The sequence below is a fragment of the Leopardus geoffroyi genome, chromosome B3 (genome assembly GCF_018350155.1).
Source record: "Leopardus geoffroyi isolate Oge1 chromosome B3, O.geoffroyi_Oge1_pat1.0, whole genome shotgun sequence".
Lineage (NCBI taxonomy): Eukaryota > Metazoa > Chordata > Mammalia > Carnivora > Felidae > Leopardus > Leopardus geoffroyi.
Genome location: NC_059337.1, coordinates 24,275,059 through 24,292,865, shown reverse-complemented (window position 1 = coordinate 24,292,865; position 17,807 = coordinate 24,275,059). Strand labels below are relative to the sequence as shown.

Here is a 17,807-nt window from a genome sequence, read left to right as displayed (position 1 = left end):
GTGTGTGTAGATTTTGCCTCTGATAAAAACAACCACGTCTTCCAGTCTCTCTGAATTGGCTTCATTGAGGGGAAGACCTTCATTAGAGATTCTTGGTAACTCTAATACCTTTTATTGGGGTGTATCTTTTTCGGACTTATGCTTGTAATTTCCCAGTGAAAGACTTAATTGGTTTCTTTTTCAAGAGCTTCAAGTACTCTAGTCCTGAAACAAGCCAGTGTTTTCTGTAGCCTCTAGGCATCCAGTATATGCTGGTTCCATCAGTGCTCCAAGTCTGGCCAATAAAAAAACTTGTCCCTTTGACAGCTCCTTTCACCCCAAAAAAACAGGAATGTTGGACATAATTCCAATGGGTGAAGCTGCAGGTTGAGCTTTTCATCATGAGTATGAACTGTGCCATCTTGGGGAGGGATTGATACAGTTGAAATGAAAGTTTTTCTTACATATATCTGGCTCTTTTTGGCTTGGAACTTGCTTGGGGTACTGCAACTTTCTAACTGGTTTCTAGAGGTCTCAAAGGGTTTTTGGACCATGTATATAAGTTAATGTTCCTGTGAGGGAATAAATTCTGGAGCTTCTTTTTCCTCCATCTTGCAGACATCTCTCCTGGTTGGCTTTTTATCTTTGTTCAGATAAATTTAGTATTTCTCCAATTCATTTGGTCGGAGGAAAATGCCAGAAGATTTATCACCTATACAAAGCTAACTTAGACATATTAGTAAATAATCTTTAGTATAAGTTCAAAGATCTGTTTCAGGATTTTCTCATTATAACACTGAAAAGTCTACTTGTTTCTCAACAGTATCTATAAAAGCTATTGTTTCTAATAACTCCAAGGTTTAGTCAGCTCCCTAAACCCCTAAAAAAGATGATTTTGTAAGAGTGATTAAAATATTCAGAATGTAAGATAACCCATTAACCAGATCTTTATCACAAAATTTTGGGCATATTGCCTGGTCCATGGTAGACACAGAAGTATGTTATCAACCAAGGAATGAATTTCTGTCTTGATTATATTTGAATTAGAAAGAAAAAAAAAATCAAAGACTATATTTCATGATTGTCACAGATAATTGATAGATACCCTATACTAATGCCAACAAGTATTTTGTGTTTTTGTGTTTCTATCCTTTTAGGATCTTAATTAGAGGGAGGCAGATGGATATAGTTTGTTTTTTGTTCATTACAACTTCACCATAAAATGTGATACTTTTTTAAAAAACAGGTTAAAGGTAAATAAATATTTTGTTCTACAATTTTACTTCATGTTTAATGTATAACACACACTCTGGGCATTGAGATTATAAAGCTCAATAAAGTAATACTTTGGGATTATTATTATGTTGAGTTTATCATAGTAAAATATGCTGATTTATATTTATATTTTTCTCCTGAAAATGTATCTTATTCTGTAGTTAATGGATTATTGGTAGGATATAGTGTAATAATGACTTCAGAATTGTACGTTCAGTCTTGAAATAATCTAACATTTCACGCAGTTCCATTGTAACAGACCCAACCTTAAACCTAACAGCTATGTTACAGATGTTTTATGTCATCCAATTTTCTAAGGTGTAATACTACCTTGGATATCATTGTTCACTCTTCCAAAATTTTTATGTTAAATATAACTTTAGGGGAGGGGATGGAGTGTTTACAAAGCCAACATCCCAGAAGGAACAGAGAGACATACTACTTTCAGAAATCAGTAAGCAAGTGTTTATTAGCTTTATAGATTGAGCATACAAGCCTTTTTATCTCTGGCGTCTCGATTCCTCACATCTTCATTTAACTTCATCTTCAGTTAAAGTCACTCTGCTTACATTGACTTTTTTATCTTTGCCTTTTTATCTTCTTTTATTATTTTATACTCTATCATTAGCTTTTTTATTATATAAATATTTTTTTAGAGAGAGCGCATAAGTGGAGGGGAGGGTTGGGAGAATCTGAAGCAGGTTCCACACTCAGTGTAGAGCCCATTGCTGGGCTCAATCTCATGAACCTGGGATTATGACTTGAGCCGAAATCAAGAGTCAGATGCTTAACCGTCTGAGCCACCCAGATGCCCCTGTCTACCATTAGTTTTTATGTTAACATGTCACAGTTACTATTTCTTTTATGTTCTACCGTTTTTAATTGATTCCAGTCTTGTTTGCTCATTGTTTGTTAACACGTCTTCCCTTTCTGACAGTAGCAGTTTCTGTGGTTTCATCTTTTTTGTTCCTGTATTCATTACTTATTTTTCAGCTACCTGCTTAATATCTTTTTTTCAACTTTCATCTTCTTTATCGTTGGCCGTCATTTCAGTGATCCTAACCCCAGTGCTTTGCTATTGGTATAGGAATATTAAAAATACTTTCCTAATATTTGTCTCCTTGACAAGTAAACTAAGTTGCTATATGTATTTATGGTCATCTTGTAGCTTTTCTTTTTATTATTATTATTATTATTATTATTATTATTATTATAGGGGTTTTTGTTTGTTGAGTACTGGATTGATTCAAAACTAGCTTCAAAGTCAGAAAACATGGTATTAGTGCCATTGATGACACATTGGTTTTTCTGTTTTGGCCACTGATGGCTAAAATCATTTCCTCTGCCAGTTGACCTCTCAGAAGTTATAGTATGTATTGTAACAGTATTTTCCCCCAGTGTTTTATTTTGGAAACTTGGAAACATGCAGCAAAGTTGAAAGTGTTCTGCAATGGACACAATATGCCTACCATCTAGATTTTACTATTAATACTTACCTTGTATTATCACATATCCATCCTTCTGTCCATCATTCCATCTTTATTTTTTCATGCATTTCAAAGTTAATTGCTGACCTCAGTGCCCTTCTCCCCAAGAGTGAAACTAATTTTTAAAAGACTTCTGTCCAGTTTTCTAGAGTAACTCTGGCCCTCTATATGTAATTTATTCCATAGGACATTTATTTGTAGAACTGTGTCACTGAGCCATGGAAGTAAAATAAATAAATAGAAAGTGTTGTCTGATTGATTGATTGATTTTTGAGAGAGAGAGACAGAGCACAAGTGGGGGAGGGACAGAGAGAGAGAGAGAGGGAGACTCAGAATCTGAAACACGCTCCAGGCTCTGAGCTGTCAGCACAGAGCCTGACACAGGGCTCAAACCCATAAACTGTGAGATCATGATGTGAGCCAAAGTTGGACTCTTCACCGACTGAGCCACCCAGGTGCCCCAATGTTGTCTATTTTAAATGCATATTTTCAGTTGTCTACTTTGAGAGCTTTCTCATCAGATCTCACTTGGCCCTCCTCCATTATTGACTCCATAAGAAAAGTTCATGAAATGTGAAAAAAATACAGAATATAGAAAGTAAGCCATATTTTTAACTTTTTGAGAAGCCCCCATACTGTTTTCCAGAGTGGCTGTACCAGTTTGCATTCCTACCAGCAGTGCAAGAGGGTTCCCCTTTCTCCACATCCTCACCAACACCTGTTGTTTCTTGTGTTGTTGATTTTAGCCATTCTGACACATGTGAGGCAGTGCCACATTGTAGTTTTGATTTGTATTTCCCTGATGATGAGTGATGTCGAACATCTTTTCCTGTGTCTGTGGGCCACCTGGATGTCTTCCTTGGGAAAATATCTATTCATGTCTTCTGTCCATTTTTAGTTTGGATTATTGGGTTTTTGGATGTTTTATAAGTTCTTTATATATTTTGGATACTAACCTTTTATCAGATACGCCATTTGGAAATACCTTCTCCCATTCTGTAGGCTGCCTTTTAGTTTCGTTGGTTGTGTCCTTCACCATGCAGAAGCATTTATTTTGATGAAGCCCAAATAGTTTATTTTTGCTTTTGTTTCCCTTGCCTCAGGAGACAGGTCTAGAAAGAAGTTGCTACGACCAGTGTCAAAGAGGTTACTGTGTGTTCTCCTATAGGATTTTTATAGTTTTCAATTGTACTACCAGGTATTGAACCAGGGAATGCAAAAACACTAATTCAAAGGGATACATGGCACCTTGATGTTTATAGCAGCATTATTTAAAAAGGAAAAATTATGGAAACAGCCCAGATATCTAACAACTGATGAATGCATAAGGAAGATGTGTCGTATATACACAATGGAATATTACTCAGCCATAAAAAAGAATGAAATCTTGCCATTTGCAGCAACATTCATGGCGCTAGAGAGTATTATGCTAAGTGAAATAAGTCAGCTGGAGAAAGACAAAATACCATATAATTTCACTCATGTAGAATTTAAGAAACAAAACAAACATGGGGGGGAGGCATTGCAAGAGAGAAAAACCAAGAAACAGACTCTTAATTATAGAGAACAAACTGATGGTTACAAGAGGGGAGGTGGGTGGAGGGGATAGGTGGTCGGGATTTACAAGTGCACTTGTGATGAGCACCAAGTGTTGTATGGAAGTGTTGAATCCTTCTATTGTACACTTGAAATTAATACTGCACTGTATGTTAACTAACTGGAATTTAAATAAAAACTTAAAAAAAAAATCAGCCCTAGCCCGTATTGTAGTTTTGATTATGAATAGCAGATAGGGGTCACTAGAGGGGTCTGGTTAAGGAAGGATCTCTCTTCGTTTCTTTCCTTTTTGTTATCTCCTTTTCTTCCTTTCTTTTTTCTCTTCTCCTTCCATTTTCTCTCTTTCTCTCTCTCTTTTAATCATAGTTGGGGAAAAGTACATATTTTGCTGCATTGATTTGTTGAGGGGAAAGAGTGAGCCGACCATGTGATGATAAGGAAATGTCACTGGAGAGCAAGGAAGACAGACTCTAAATTAAGAGTTGGGAAATTTTTTCTGTAAGGGGCCAGGTGGTATTTATTTTAGGATTTACAAGCCATACAATCTCTTTTAAAACTACTCAACTCTGTTGTTGTAGTGCAAAACAGCCATAGACGATATATAAATTATTGAGCTTGGCTATGTTTTATAAGACTTTATGGTTGTTTGTTTGTTTGTTTTTTATGGCAGGCTAGATTTGGCCCACAAGCTATGATTTGGTGACTCCTACTGTATAGGGATTAACCTTGTACAAGTTACTTATAAAAATGTCATTATTAGTGTACACATTGCCAACATAGAAGTCTTTTTTAATGCTCTATTAGATGGGGATACAGAATTGGACAGATATAATTCAGGGTGTCATTGGTGTGAGGAAAGAAGAAAAATGTTTAAAATGGTTGATTCCACTGATAACCTGGAGGTTCTGGCATGGCCTCCTTTCAGTCCTGTTTCAGCTGTGTAGCTGCTATTTGTATGTCCCGGGCAGAGAAGCAGACTGAATAGAGAGGGCTACGTTCCCCTGTCTGGTATTAAATCTCCCCTTAGTGGTATTTAAAACCCAAGTTTTTGAGTCAAGCCTGGGTTCAAATCTCTTATCAGATGTGTGACTTGTGATGTAACTGCTCTGAGCATCAGCAGAATGATAGTTTATGTAGCCAATTCATAAGCTTACGAGGATCTTAGTCATAACAATAATAGCAGCTAACACATGGCACTTACTATATCCCAGGCAGTGTTCTAACTATGTATATTAACTCATTTAATTCTCTCACAGCCATGGTAATTGTATACCATCATTTTAATGATGAAGAAGCTGAGACACAGAAATGTCAGTAAATCATTCAAGGCCACATAGTTAATAAGTGGCAGAGCCAACATGTGAACTTGGGCAGTCTGGCTTCATAGTGCAATCTCTTAACTGCTAGGCTTTACTGCCTTCTAAGGTGAGAACATCTGTAGCATGTAGGTTTTCAAGAAATTGTAGATGTATTAACTTTACAGAATATTTTGGTATCTCTTCAAAAAACTCAGTGTACTTATGAGATAGCAGGTATGCATAAATATGAGATTCAGATTTTGGTTTTTTCAGGTTTTTTGCTTTTTTCAATTACATATTATTCCTGGGATTTTTTTCCCCCCATTAGAGTCATTAGTGCTACTATTCTTAAGAATTGTTTTGAAATGAATCCCTTTCTGTGAGGCAGTATAGTGGAAATGAGCCAGAAGACCCCTGACTCCTGTTTTTGTCCTGATTCTGCATTTTCCTTTGTGTGATCTTGGGTACATAATTTTACTCTTTTAATTGTCTTTTAGCTGTCAACTGAAGATAATCCTCAAAGTAATGGGATTCAAATGAGATAACCTACGCCAGAGTGCCTAGCAGTATGTCTAGTATGTTATCAGACACTCATCAAATACTAGTACCTTGTTCACCTACTATTACATAGAATAACCTAAACCTTAGTACTGAAAAGAATCTTAAGATGGGAGAACTGAGGCCCAGAGAACTACTCATTCAGAACTGTTTAGGTAATTAGAGGCAAAAGGAGCTGTCATTTAATGTAGGTCTTCTAATTTCTCAGTCTTGTCCTATTTTTACTGTTCACACTCCTTTATGCATTACATACAGAAGCATTATGTAATATGGCTGAGTTTTGGGGGGATTTTTCTTCGGACAAAACATGATACTCTTATTAAGAAAAATAAGAGTGTGGTATTTTGAATTTTGTAATTAACTACTAAAAAAATCATAGGGACAATTTAATAAATCTTGAGGCTCTTTAAATCATGTATATGAAGTTATAAAGCTGTTAACATTTCCTCATTTGTATTTATTTTTAATATACAAGTAGCATGTTTATTATAGAAAAAATAAATTAGAAGCAAAGTATGGAAGAATTCAAAAAACCCATTCAGTCAACATCAGTTAGAGAAAATGACTGTTAACACTTTGAAATAAAAGTGGCCTCATCTTAAACTTAAAACTTTGTAACTGACTTTTGTCCATTAGTGATGAATGAAGAAGACTATTCCTTGCCAAATTCAGATCTTGGTAATTTCATTTATTCCATTATGTGAATTGTTGCAGTTCATTTAAGTAATCCCATATTATGTAAATGGGAATGTCATTTTTTCCAAATTTCACAGAAACAATGCATTTTTGCACAGTTTTCCAGTTAATTTCACTTGATTTCTGATTTTTCATTTTTAACTTTGTGTTCAATAATTTTCCTCCAGAATAGAAATACATACATACCTATTTACATTTTCACTAGGGAAAGCTACTATATTTTGGGAGATGATGGTATAAATCTTCTTGAGGCTATATTTCTCTTTACATGTCACTTTAATATTTTGCATAGTGACATATCTGGCATAATCTTTAATTTTCAAAAGTTGGATTGTTTGTAGCTACATCTAAAATAACTAAGTGCTGCTGATGAAATTTTTAAGTGTTTTACGTTTGTCTTCTTTCTCTGTATGCATTAATTTGCATGGCACATTTAAAAAATAGATGCATCAAAATGAGTGTTTTTGAGTTACAGTTGACCCTTGAACAACATAGGTTTGAACTGCATTCACTTACATGAGGGTTTTTTTAAACTCACATATTGATAAATCCGCTAGAGTACTGTAAATGTATTCTTACGATTTTCTTAATATTTTATTTTCTCTAGCTTACATTAATGTAAAAATATATAATACATGTAACACACAAAATATGTGTTAATCACTTCTTTATATTATTGGTAAGGCTTCTGGTCAATAGTAGGCTGTTTGTAGTTAAGTTATGAGAGCATCTAAAGTTACTTGCAGATTTTAACTCTGCAAAGTGTTTGCACCGCTAATGCCAACATTGTTCAAGAGTTAATTGTGCTAGTCTTTGTCACTTAGTTTAGGGACAAAGTCCTACTTTTGAGACAGAATTGGACTTAATTAGTATGTCCCTTATCTACTGTTCACTTGCCTTGTTGTTCAGTTTCTAATGATGAACAAGAAGTATCTCACAATTAACAAAATGTGAACCCTACTGTCCTTTGCCATTTAGTCTTACATGTTAGTAAGGTAATTGTAGGAACATTTTGAGAGTTAGGTAATTTCTTTTTTTTGTGGTTTTGATTACTTGTAGTTTTTATTCCCATGCATGTGAATTTGAGACCAAAAGAAATAGCTATGAATTCTGTTTCTTTGGATCTAGACTGCTTTCCTTAAATTATGGTAATCTCACATCATCAGACAGTACAAGCATAGATCTTAGAGTTGAATAAACCATAGAGATAGATATTGTAGTCCAGCTCCTTGCTTGATGAAATAATCTCTTCCTCAGTATCTTTGGAAGCTCTGCTGGAAGAGCCAGTTAAGAACGTTAATCTACATACTTTAACTTCACAAGTAAATGAAACATAAAATTTTGCCCCACGGGAACTTAAAATATTCTAGGTTTCTGTGACATGGGATTAATAAGCAAGTTCAAGGACATGTTTTGGGTTCAGGATTGTATGCTCAGAATCATTTTCTTGCAGTATAACGCAGTTTTGGCTATTTCATTTATAGGTTATTTTTAAATCCCTCATATGGTAGATAATTGGAGGAAAAAGCTTTTTTGTTCCAGATAGAAGTTCTGTGTTAACTATTAATCAAGTATTTATAAATTATTAAAATAGTAATTATATAAAGGAAAGCTGGATTGATACTTTTAACTAGACTCTTATTTTCTTAATGTCAGTTGTTTAAAGTGATAAAATACAAAACTCTTGGCCATAAACCTTCTGATTTTCATCCGTTGTGCTAAACAGTTTAAGCGCATATACCATCGAATAAACTCCCCCCACACACTTTTTTAAGCCAAAGAAAAGCATAATCTATTAAAACAATGATTTTGATAAATATTGCTGTTCTTTTTTTTTTTAATTTTTTTTAATGTTTATTCATTTTTGAGAGACACAGAGACAGAGTGTGAATGGGGGAAGGGCAGAGAGAGAGAGGGAGACACAGAATCCGAAGCAGGCTCCAGGCTCTGAGCTGTCCGCACAGAACCCGATGTGGGGCTCGAACCCACGAACCGTGAGATCCTCACCTGAGCCAAAGTCAGATGCTTAACCGACTGAGCCACCCAGGTGTCCCTGCTGTTCTTTACCATAGTATCTTAGCATTTATCTAGTTAAAAGTTTTATTTATGCAAATAGTGGATCTCCATTTTCTAAACCTCATCTTAATTTGCCAGTTTTTTACTTCAGTGCTTGACTAACTTGCCTTGCCTTATGATCTGTTGAGCTTTTTACATGAGAGCTATACTAATCTTAATCACTGTGCTCATTGTTTGAATGTTTGCTACAGGAAGCGAGCAGCTGCAAAGCATCTAATAGAACGCTACTACCACCAGTTAACTGAGGGCTGTGGAAATGAGGCCTGCACGAATGAGTTTTGTGCTTCCTGTCCAACTTTTCTTCGTATGGATAACAATGCAGCAGCTATTAAAGCCCTCGAGCTTTATAAGATTAATGCAAAACTCTGTGATCCTCATCCCTCCAAGAAAGGAGCAAGCTCAGCTTACCTTGAAAACTCGAAAGGTGCCCCTAACAACTCCTGCTCTGACATAAAAATGAACAAGAAGGAAGGACAAGGAGCAAGAGATGATTTTAGAGGTAAGATGTTCTATTTTTGGGAACTTTTGACTGAAAAACCAGATTGGAGATTTAAATAATTTGTGAGGTTCTTACTTGTTTATCTAATTGTGTGACATTAAGACGTATTAGTATAGTGGTATTTATTTACCACTGTATATACATATTTATTGTGGCAAAGGACAAACTAATAATTGAACTAATTATCTGACTGCATTTTATAGTTTTAATGGTCTCTAATGAGAAGCAGATTAAATTCCAAAAGTTTCTTTAATAGATTGATTGGAACTTTTGAACATTTTCCCTAAGTAGTAGTCTCCTAAACTAGGCTACAGAATCTAATGAAGTTATCAAATAGCTGGACTGAATATCTGGAATGAATTGTGGAACCTGAGCACTATTAGGTGAAAGAAGCAGAAAGAAGTGGTGGCAGTCTTTTCCATTTCTGAGGGCACAGCAAAATTTTGTAGACGTTACTTGAGAAATAATTCAGTTTTTCTTTCTAATATTCTTCCCATATCCTGCTCAGCTTCTTCTCGGGATTTGGTACACTCATGCTGCCAAGAATCATCACCTACTTATTAATGGCAGTCTTTACCCAAGCCTTTGTTTTCTAAATGATCCTGTATTCCAAAATTTTTTTTTTTTTTTTTTTTTTTTTTTTCAACGTTTATTTATTTTGGGACAGAGAGAGACAGAGCATGAACGGGGGAGGGGCAGAGAGAGAGGGAGACACAGAATCGGAAACAGGCTCCAGGCTCTGAGCCATCAGCCCAGAGCCCGACGCGGGGCTCGAACTCATGGACCGCGAGATCATGACCTGGCTGAAGTCGGACGCTTAACCGACTGTGCCACCCAGGCGCCCCTCCAAAATTTTTTAAAGAAAAATTTTTTTTAACCTTCAAATCCAAGCTTTCTTTTCCTCAGTGAAGATAATCAATGTTAGTAACAAAGTAGTTGAATTTCTAAATAACTGACAGTGTGCATAATACCTACCAGAGGTATTTTAAAAAAAGGAAGCTTTTTGTTTAAGACATGTATAAGTTGGAGAACACCTCAAAAGTTTTCAGTAACATGATTTGAATGCAAGTTTAATTTTAATTGGTCTTATGGAATTGTATTATATCTTTTATTCTAATTTCATAGTATAACTAATTTCATAACTTTATACCACTTTATTGCTCCTAAATGCATGGTTCTGTTACATGAATTAGCTCACACAGTGTGAATAAGTAGGTGAATGTTGTCAGTGTGTACAATGTGGAAGTTGCATTGACTCCATTATACCCATTTCCCCATTTAGAAAAAAAAAATTTTTTAATGTTTATTTTTGAGAGAGAGAGAGAGAGCAAGTGAGCACAGGTCAGGGAGGAACAGAGAGAGAGGGAGACACAGAATCCAAAGCAGGCTCTAGGCCCTGAGCTGTCAGCACAGAGCCCAACATGGAGCTCGAACACATGAACCACGAGATCATGACCTGAGCCCAAGTCGGACACTTAACTGACTGAGCCACCCAGACCCCCCATACCCATTTCCCCATTAAGTGTGCACCACAGAGTAGCAATTACTAAATGTAAATGTGCTGGTGCAGTTGAATACAGCTAGCCATGGGGATTATGGTACAGGGCAGATGGACACATCTTTTTGGCTATGTGCTTCATTGTAGGTGTTATTGAATGTTTATCCCCAATCTTTGTTTCCTGTTTTTGCTCGTCTATGTAATTTATCAATTCCTTGTACTTTCTCCCAATACGTTACTCTCTCTGCTGCTCCTCCCTTTTTTCTGCAACTTTCTATATTTCCTACAATATTTTTTCTACGAGGAATTACAAATGCATTAACTACACTAGTACTTTTTATTGTTAATTATATTTGTTCTATACATACTTAGTAGTTTGCCCCAAACTCTGTTTTTGTATAAAAATTTTCTTAAGTATAAAATTTTACAGAATGTATTTTCAGGAACACACATCTATTTATTACAAAATATACTGGTATACCCTATGGGAATGTTCTTTGATTTAACATTTTCTTAGTAGAGCATCTCTTTTTAAACATTGTGAATGCTTATATCTCTAATTATAATTTTTTTAACTAATTTATGTCTGAAAAACTCAGTTCACTTTAAAAAATTTTTTTAATTTTTAATTTTTTTAAACATTTATTTTTGAGAGAGAAAGAGTACAAACAGGGGAGGGATAGAGAAAGGGAGACACAGAATCTGAAGCAAGCTCCAGGCTCTGAGCTGTCATTACAGAGCCCGATGAGGGGCTCGAACCCAGGGATCACGAGATCCTGACCTGAGCTGAAAAGTCAGACGCTTCACCAACTGAGCCACAGGTGTCCCCTCAGTTCAACATTTTAAACAAAACTCTGTGTAGGGAAATTGATACATTTTATATTATACATTATATAGAATTAGTAGAATGTCTGATTCACTTGAAGATGTTCTGAACAGCATGTCAACAAAAAGGGTGTGTGGGTCTAGAATGTTGCTGTCCCTTAAGATAGTTCATGTTACTGCATGCAAAACAACTCTTTGTTAATAAGTTTATGATTTGATGAATAGGAAGCAGAGTTTTTAGGTCCTAGCAAGGTAGTTATAATAGGTATTCTGTTTTGGTTACATTTTAGGAAATTAGGGGTTTTGTTTTGTCTTGTAAGATGTTAAATTTTGTTTCCAATGGAAATAATGGGAAATAAGCTTCCAGTTAACAGTTTCATACTTTTCAGGAAGAGATTACTGATGTTAAGCAGAATTCCCCACTATCTGAAAATAGAGCATTCTTATGAAACCTTTCATGAGCTAAAATGGCATATAATAAGTGAAGAAGTGATTATCATTAGTTTCTATAGAAAAAATTTTGAGGTTCTCTTACCCAAAAAATAACCTCTCAGGCTTTTCTGATACCTTAGGTCACATCTTGCTAACAGATGAACAAAATCAATCGAGATAAACACAAATGCTCACAGACACAGTTCAAACCTATGGCAGCTGAGATGCTGAGTGTGGTTCCTGGAGAAGGAGCTTGCAGTGCCACTCTTAATGCTCAGAGTATATGCTGCCTCTATAATGGCTTGCTGTGATACAGACACAAACTCTTTTTTTTGCTTTTTAACTTTCTTTGTATAAACAAAGTAGCCTAATGGAAACTTTCGAAAAGCACTCCTATGTATCCTGGAACAAACCTGAGGATTAACTCTTAAAGAGTTAAAACCCATAAAGGAAACTATAGGTGTATTAGTATATCTACTACTAAAAATTAGGAGATTTTTGTTGTACTCACAGTGTGAGTTGATCATAGCTGCCCCTATTTATCAGGAAAATTAGCCATCAGAAGTTCACCAGTGGACTTCCACTTAGGTAATTGGCAGACCTGTGTCACATGCTATTCTCATCACAGATATAAATGAAGATTGGAATACTGAGTGTTTAGTTTTTACAGTTTCTGTTATGACAGCATGTTTAGAGAAGACCACAGTTTCAGAAGATCACCTTTTAGATACAGAATGATTAATAATTCTAATTTGGAGTTACAAATAATCTCAGTAGAAAATTTAAGTTGACGGGGCACCTGGGTGGCTCAGTCGGTTGGGCGTCCGACTTCGGCTCAGGTCGTGATCTCACGGTCCGTGAGTTCGAGCCCCGCGTCGGGCTCTGTGCTGACAACTCAGAGCCTGGAGCCTGCTTCCGATTTTGTCTCCCTCCCTCTCTGGCCCTCTCCCATTCATGCTGTCTCTCTCTGTCTCAAAAATAAATAAACATTAAAAAAAAAAATTAAAAAAAAGAAAATTTAAGTTGACATATTCATGTAAACTAAACTAGTATAACTCAGGACACAAAACTCTTGGGTGTACTATCCAGCATTGAATGACATCTTTATAATCAGTTGAGAATGACATACACTAGTCAGTCATTAATAGTTTCATATCCTTTTAGTAATTGGTTAGCCTTACCTGTCTACCAACATTTGAGTATTTTAAATAATACCAGACATGTGATAGTCATTAGGGATCACAAAAACACATTTATACACACAGATAACATGAAGCTTTCAAGCTTTTGAGTTATCTTTGCCCAGAGAGTTCATTCTTCCTTTAGCTATTACAACAGGTCATAGAGTTGATTTTTAAAGTGAAATTTATTTATCTAATGTTTAAAGGATATTTCCACCTCTTTTATTAATGAAGTTGTTTGTAGGATCAGAATATTTTTATTTCCTTATTTTTGTTTGTAATACAAGTCATTTGTGTTCTTGTTTGACCTTTAAAAAACAATTTATTGTTATCCCCAGTTAACCTGATATTCATGCAAGTCATAAGTGAAAAAATAGTGTTGTCAAGGTAGATTTCTCAGCTTTGGTAAGGTGCAATTTTGTGATTATTTAGCCTATCTCAGATTATAAGTGAGAAAATGAAGTGTGGGTTTTTTTTTTTTTTTGCTTTTGTTTTGATGGTAGATCATGAGAATTGAGTACATTTATAGCTAAGCTAATTTTAATTTTTAAAATGTTTTTTTTTTTCCTTTTTTAAATTGAAATTCATGGTAAGTACCAGGGAGTTCTATTATTTGATGTGTTGAATCTGCGAGTTGTCAATTGTCTAATATCCCCAAGCATTGAGATGGAGTTGAATGGAATGTTTTACATGGTTTCCTCTTAATCACTGCACTCAGTGCTTTCTGTGAAAAAGTCAAGCATTATGAAAGCTCAGATTAAACTGCATGAAATAAATTAACATTTAAATAGATGACAACTTGGAATTTTAGAAAAGAGCATGTTAATATTCTTTTTTGTGTGTTTGAGTAAACAAAGCATAAGAGAGGGAACACACTTGGAGTTTTTCTTTGTTGTTCTAATGTGTTTCATCCATTGGGGTTCCCTTTTCATTAAGCTTATGCATTCTATAATCTCCAAACTTATTCTTCATTCCTCTCAAGGGGATATATGTATAGATTTAGTTTTTGTTGGTGAAGAGAATGAGAGCCATATGTTTATCTGGTTTTGTCTGAAAGAGAATAATGGCAAATATAAAAATATTTGGAAAGGTGATAATGGAGGCCTAAGTTACTATTTAGAGACAGATGTGAGAGGAAGTAAGATGCATGCCAGCAAACTGCTACAGACTTTCACCACAGCAGTAGTCCCTGTCTCCAGAGATTTTTATCTCCAAAATCCTTGAAATGTTCTTTTTGTTTCTTCTGTGATTTCATTTGAATTTCAACTTATTAACATTACTGTAATTCTGAAAATGTGTAATAAATTGATATTTGGTCTGGCTTTTCCTTGCCTCCTGTCATTTTTGCCTCTTATAGGGTTTTTTCTTAATGGGGGAGAATGGATATAATAGAAAAACATACTAAAACTACCTTGGATTTAAGTACTACAGACAGCAAAAACAATGGTAACTAAGTGCAAAAACAGCTTATCTTCCTTATAAAATTTTTATATATACAAGAAAAGTACCAAGAAAGATTAAGCTTAATTTAGAGGGACTGTCATTACTGGTGTTTTAAAGACTCTGAAGGCAAGATGGAAAAAGCTGAAAAGCTTCTTTCTGTATTAAGGAAGGATCAACTAGACTGCAATATTAAGTAGATACTAGAAAGAGCACTAGCTTATTAAACAAAGCGGAAATTTATTTCTAGCTCATCTGACAGCCATGATACTCTAGGTTGGCAAAATTCTGCTTCACACAGTCATTCAGAAATGCAGCTGTAGTGACATTATTACTTTTAACACATAGCTTCCAGAGCATTCTGGGAGCATCGCCCCATTAGCCAGAAGGAAAAGCCTTGGCCTGACCCCATAATTATTTCCTGTTACTCTGTAAGGTTTGTTGCAACCTGATTCCTGGCTGCAGATGGCAGTGTTTGTCAACTTCAGGTTTTATGAGAAACGGTGTATTAATTCTTGTCAATCACCCACAGAATAACCACCCTGCAAAAAAACTAAAAATGAAGACTCCAAAGGAACCAGTTTGATTTTCAGATAATACAAAAGTAAGACAAGGGTGGTTTATCAAAGAGAATACTGAAGGAACCTTTCTTGCCTTCTCAGTCTTTTGAGAACAGAGTAGTGAAATAAGGAAGAAACCTCTCAGAAGAACAGTGTTTCTTCTCTAAAGTGAGGTTGTAAAGAGGTGTGATGAGTCAAATCACATGATGGCTTGGTTCACATATTTACAAATTAAAGCTGTAGTCTACTGTGATTATGAAAAGAGTTTAAACTCATTAAATGCTGTGTATTAATGAAAGAATGTAAAAGAATGGGTGAGGTTGTTTCTGTTATTTCATGGAAAGAAATAGGTAAAATATATTTTGTTGAATCTAAGTATTAGATACATTTTAAAAGAGCTGTACATCATAAATGGTATTGAATACAAAATGTTTTGGCTATTTTACTTTTCACTAGAACTTACTAAGACAAAGTAAACATACTTAAAAAATAAATGTTCTCCTTTTTTCTTTAATTTTCTAGATGTGACTTACCTAACAGAAGATACGGTATATGAAATTCTTGAATTATGTAGAGAGAGAGAGGATTATTCCCCTTTAATCCGTGTTATTGGAAGAGTTTTTTCTAGTGCTGAGGCATTGGTACAGAGCTTTCGGAAAGTCAAGCAACACACCAAGGAAGAACTGAAATCTCTTCAAGGAAAGGATGAAGACAAAGATGAGGATGAAAAGGAAAAAGCTGCATGTTCTGCTGCTGCTGCTGCTATGGAAGAAGATTCAGAAGCATCTTCTTCAAGGATAAGTGATAGTTCACAAGGAGATAACAACTTACAAAAATTAGGCCCTGATGATGTGTCTGTGGATATTGAGGCCATTAGAAGGGTCTACACCAGATTACTCTCTAATGAAAAAATAGAAACTGCTTTTCTCAATGCACTTGTATATTTGTCACCTAATGTGGAATGTGACTTGACATATCACAATGTATACTCTCGAGATCCTAATTATCTGAATTTATTCATTATTGTAATGGAGAATAGAAATCTCCACAGTCCTGAATATCTGGAAATGGCTTTGCCATTATTTTGCAAAGCAATGAGTAAGCTACCCCTTGCAGCCCAAGGAAAATTGGTTAGACTGTGGTCTAAATACAGTGCAGACCAGATTCGCAGAATGATGGAAACATTTCAGCAACTTATTACTTACAAGGTCATAAGCAATGAATTTAACAGTCGCAATCTAGTGAATGATGATGATGCTATTGTTGCTGCTTCAAAGTGCTTGAAAATGGTTTACTATGCAAATGTAGTGGGTGGGGAAGTGGACACAAATCATAATGAAGAAGATGATGAAGAGCCCATCCCTGAGTCCAGTGAATTGACACTTCAGGAGCTTTTGGGAGAGGAAAGAAGAAACAAGAAAGGTCCTCGAGTGGACCCACTGGAAACTGAACTTGGTGTTAAAACTCTGGACTGTCGAAAACCACTTATCCCTTTTGAAGAGTTTATTAATGAACCACTGAATGATGTTCTAGAAATGGATAAAGACTATACTTTTTTCAAAGTAGAAACAGAGAACAAATTCTCTTTCATGACATGTCCCTTTATATTGAATGCTGTCACAAAGAATTTGGGATTATATTATGACAATAGAATTCGCATGTACAGTGAACGAAGAATCACTGTTCTCTACAGCTTAGTTCAAGGACAGCAGTTGAATCCATATTTGAGACTCAAAGTCAGACGTGACCATATCATAGATGATGCACTTGTCCGGGTAAGTTGGGCTAATGCTTAAAAATTAGTACTAGAATACATACCTAATGCTGGGGAGATTGTAATACAGTTCAGTGAATTCATTTTATAAGTGACTCTGAAAAAAAAAATGTATTACATGGTTTAGGAACACATGGACATTTTGTATTATAAATGTAAATATTATACTTTTGTTGTTCCTGTCCAAATTTATAAATGCGTCCCACAAACTATTGGTTGTCTTAAATAATGGTCACTCTGTCTTTGAAAAAGATTTTCTAAATATCGACAACTAACCCCAAAAGTTTTTTCTCTATTCAGAAGACAAGTGGATGTTGGGAAAAGACTAGAACACAAGAACAAGGGGAATGTGGAGACACTCAGTAATAAGTATGAATGTCAAGCCTTAACTGGGAAGAGTGGTACAATAAAATCATACCATAGAATAATAAGTGGTATTCAAAAATTCACAAACTCTAAACATAAAGTTTAGAGTTGGGTTATTGTGAAGTTGAAGTGATCTAGACACTTTAGCGTGCGTTGCTGGTAAGAGTTCCTGCTGGGTCACTCATAATGCCCCTGAATGGCACTGCCTGACTGTGGTATTTTCTTAACCACTTAAATAATCTGTATGAACTACTCTGGGTCTTGGAGTTTGTTGGAACTTCTAGGAAAACAGCAGCTATTCCAGGA

General features: G+C 35.4%; 1 protein-coding gene and 1 long non-coding RNA gene across 6 annotated transcripts in view; one reads left to right on the top strand and one right to left on the bottom strand.

Moving 5' to 3' along the window:
* Positions 1 to 17,807, top strand: part of UBE3A (ubiquitin protein ligase E3A) — a 93,881-nt gene that overhangs the window by 43,131 nt on the left and 32,943 nt on the right. For all 5 annotated transcript variants that reach the window (XM_045448923.1, XM_045448921.1, XM_045448920.1 and 2 more), the window contains 2 exons: positions 9,118 to 9,425; positions 15,884 to 17,136. In XM_045448923.1, coding sequence (XP_045304879.1) covers positions 9,118 to 9,425; positions 15,884 to 17,136 — 1,561 coding nt within the window. The remainder of the gene's footprint in view (positions 1 to 9,117; positions 9,426 to 15,883; positions 17,137 to 17,807) is intronic.
* Positions 17,131 to 17,807, bottom strand: part of LOC123582624 — a 148,959-nt gene continuing 148,282 nt past the window's right edge. Inside the window, exon 20 of the long non-coding RNA XR_006704487.1 lies at positions 17,131 to 17,232. This is a non-coding gene — a long non-coding RNA (uncharacterized LOC123582624). The remainder of the gene's footprint in view (positions 17,233 to 17,807) is intronic.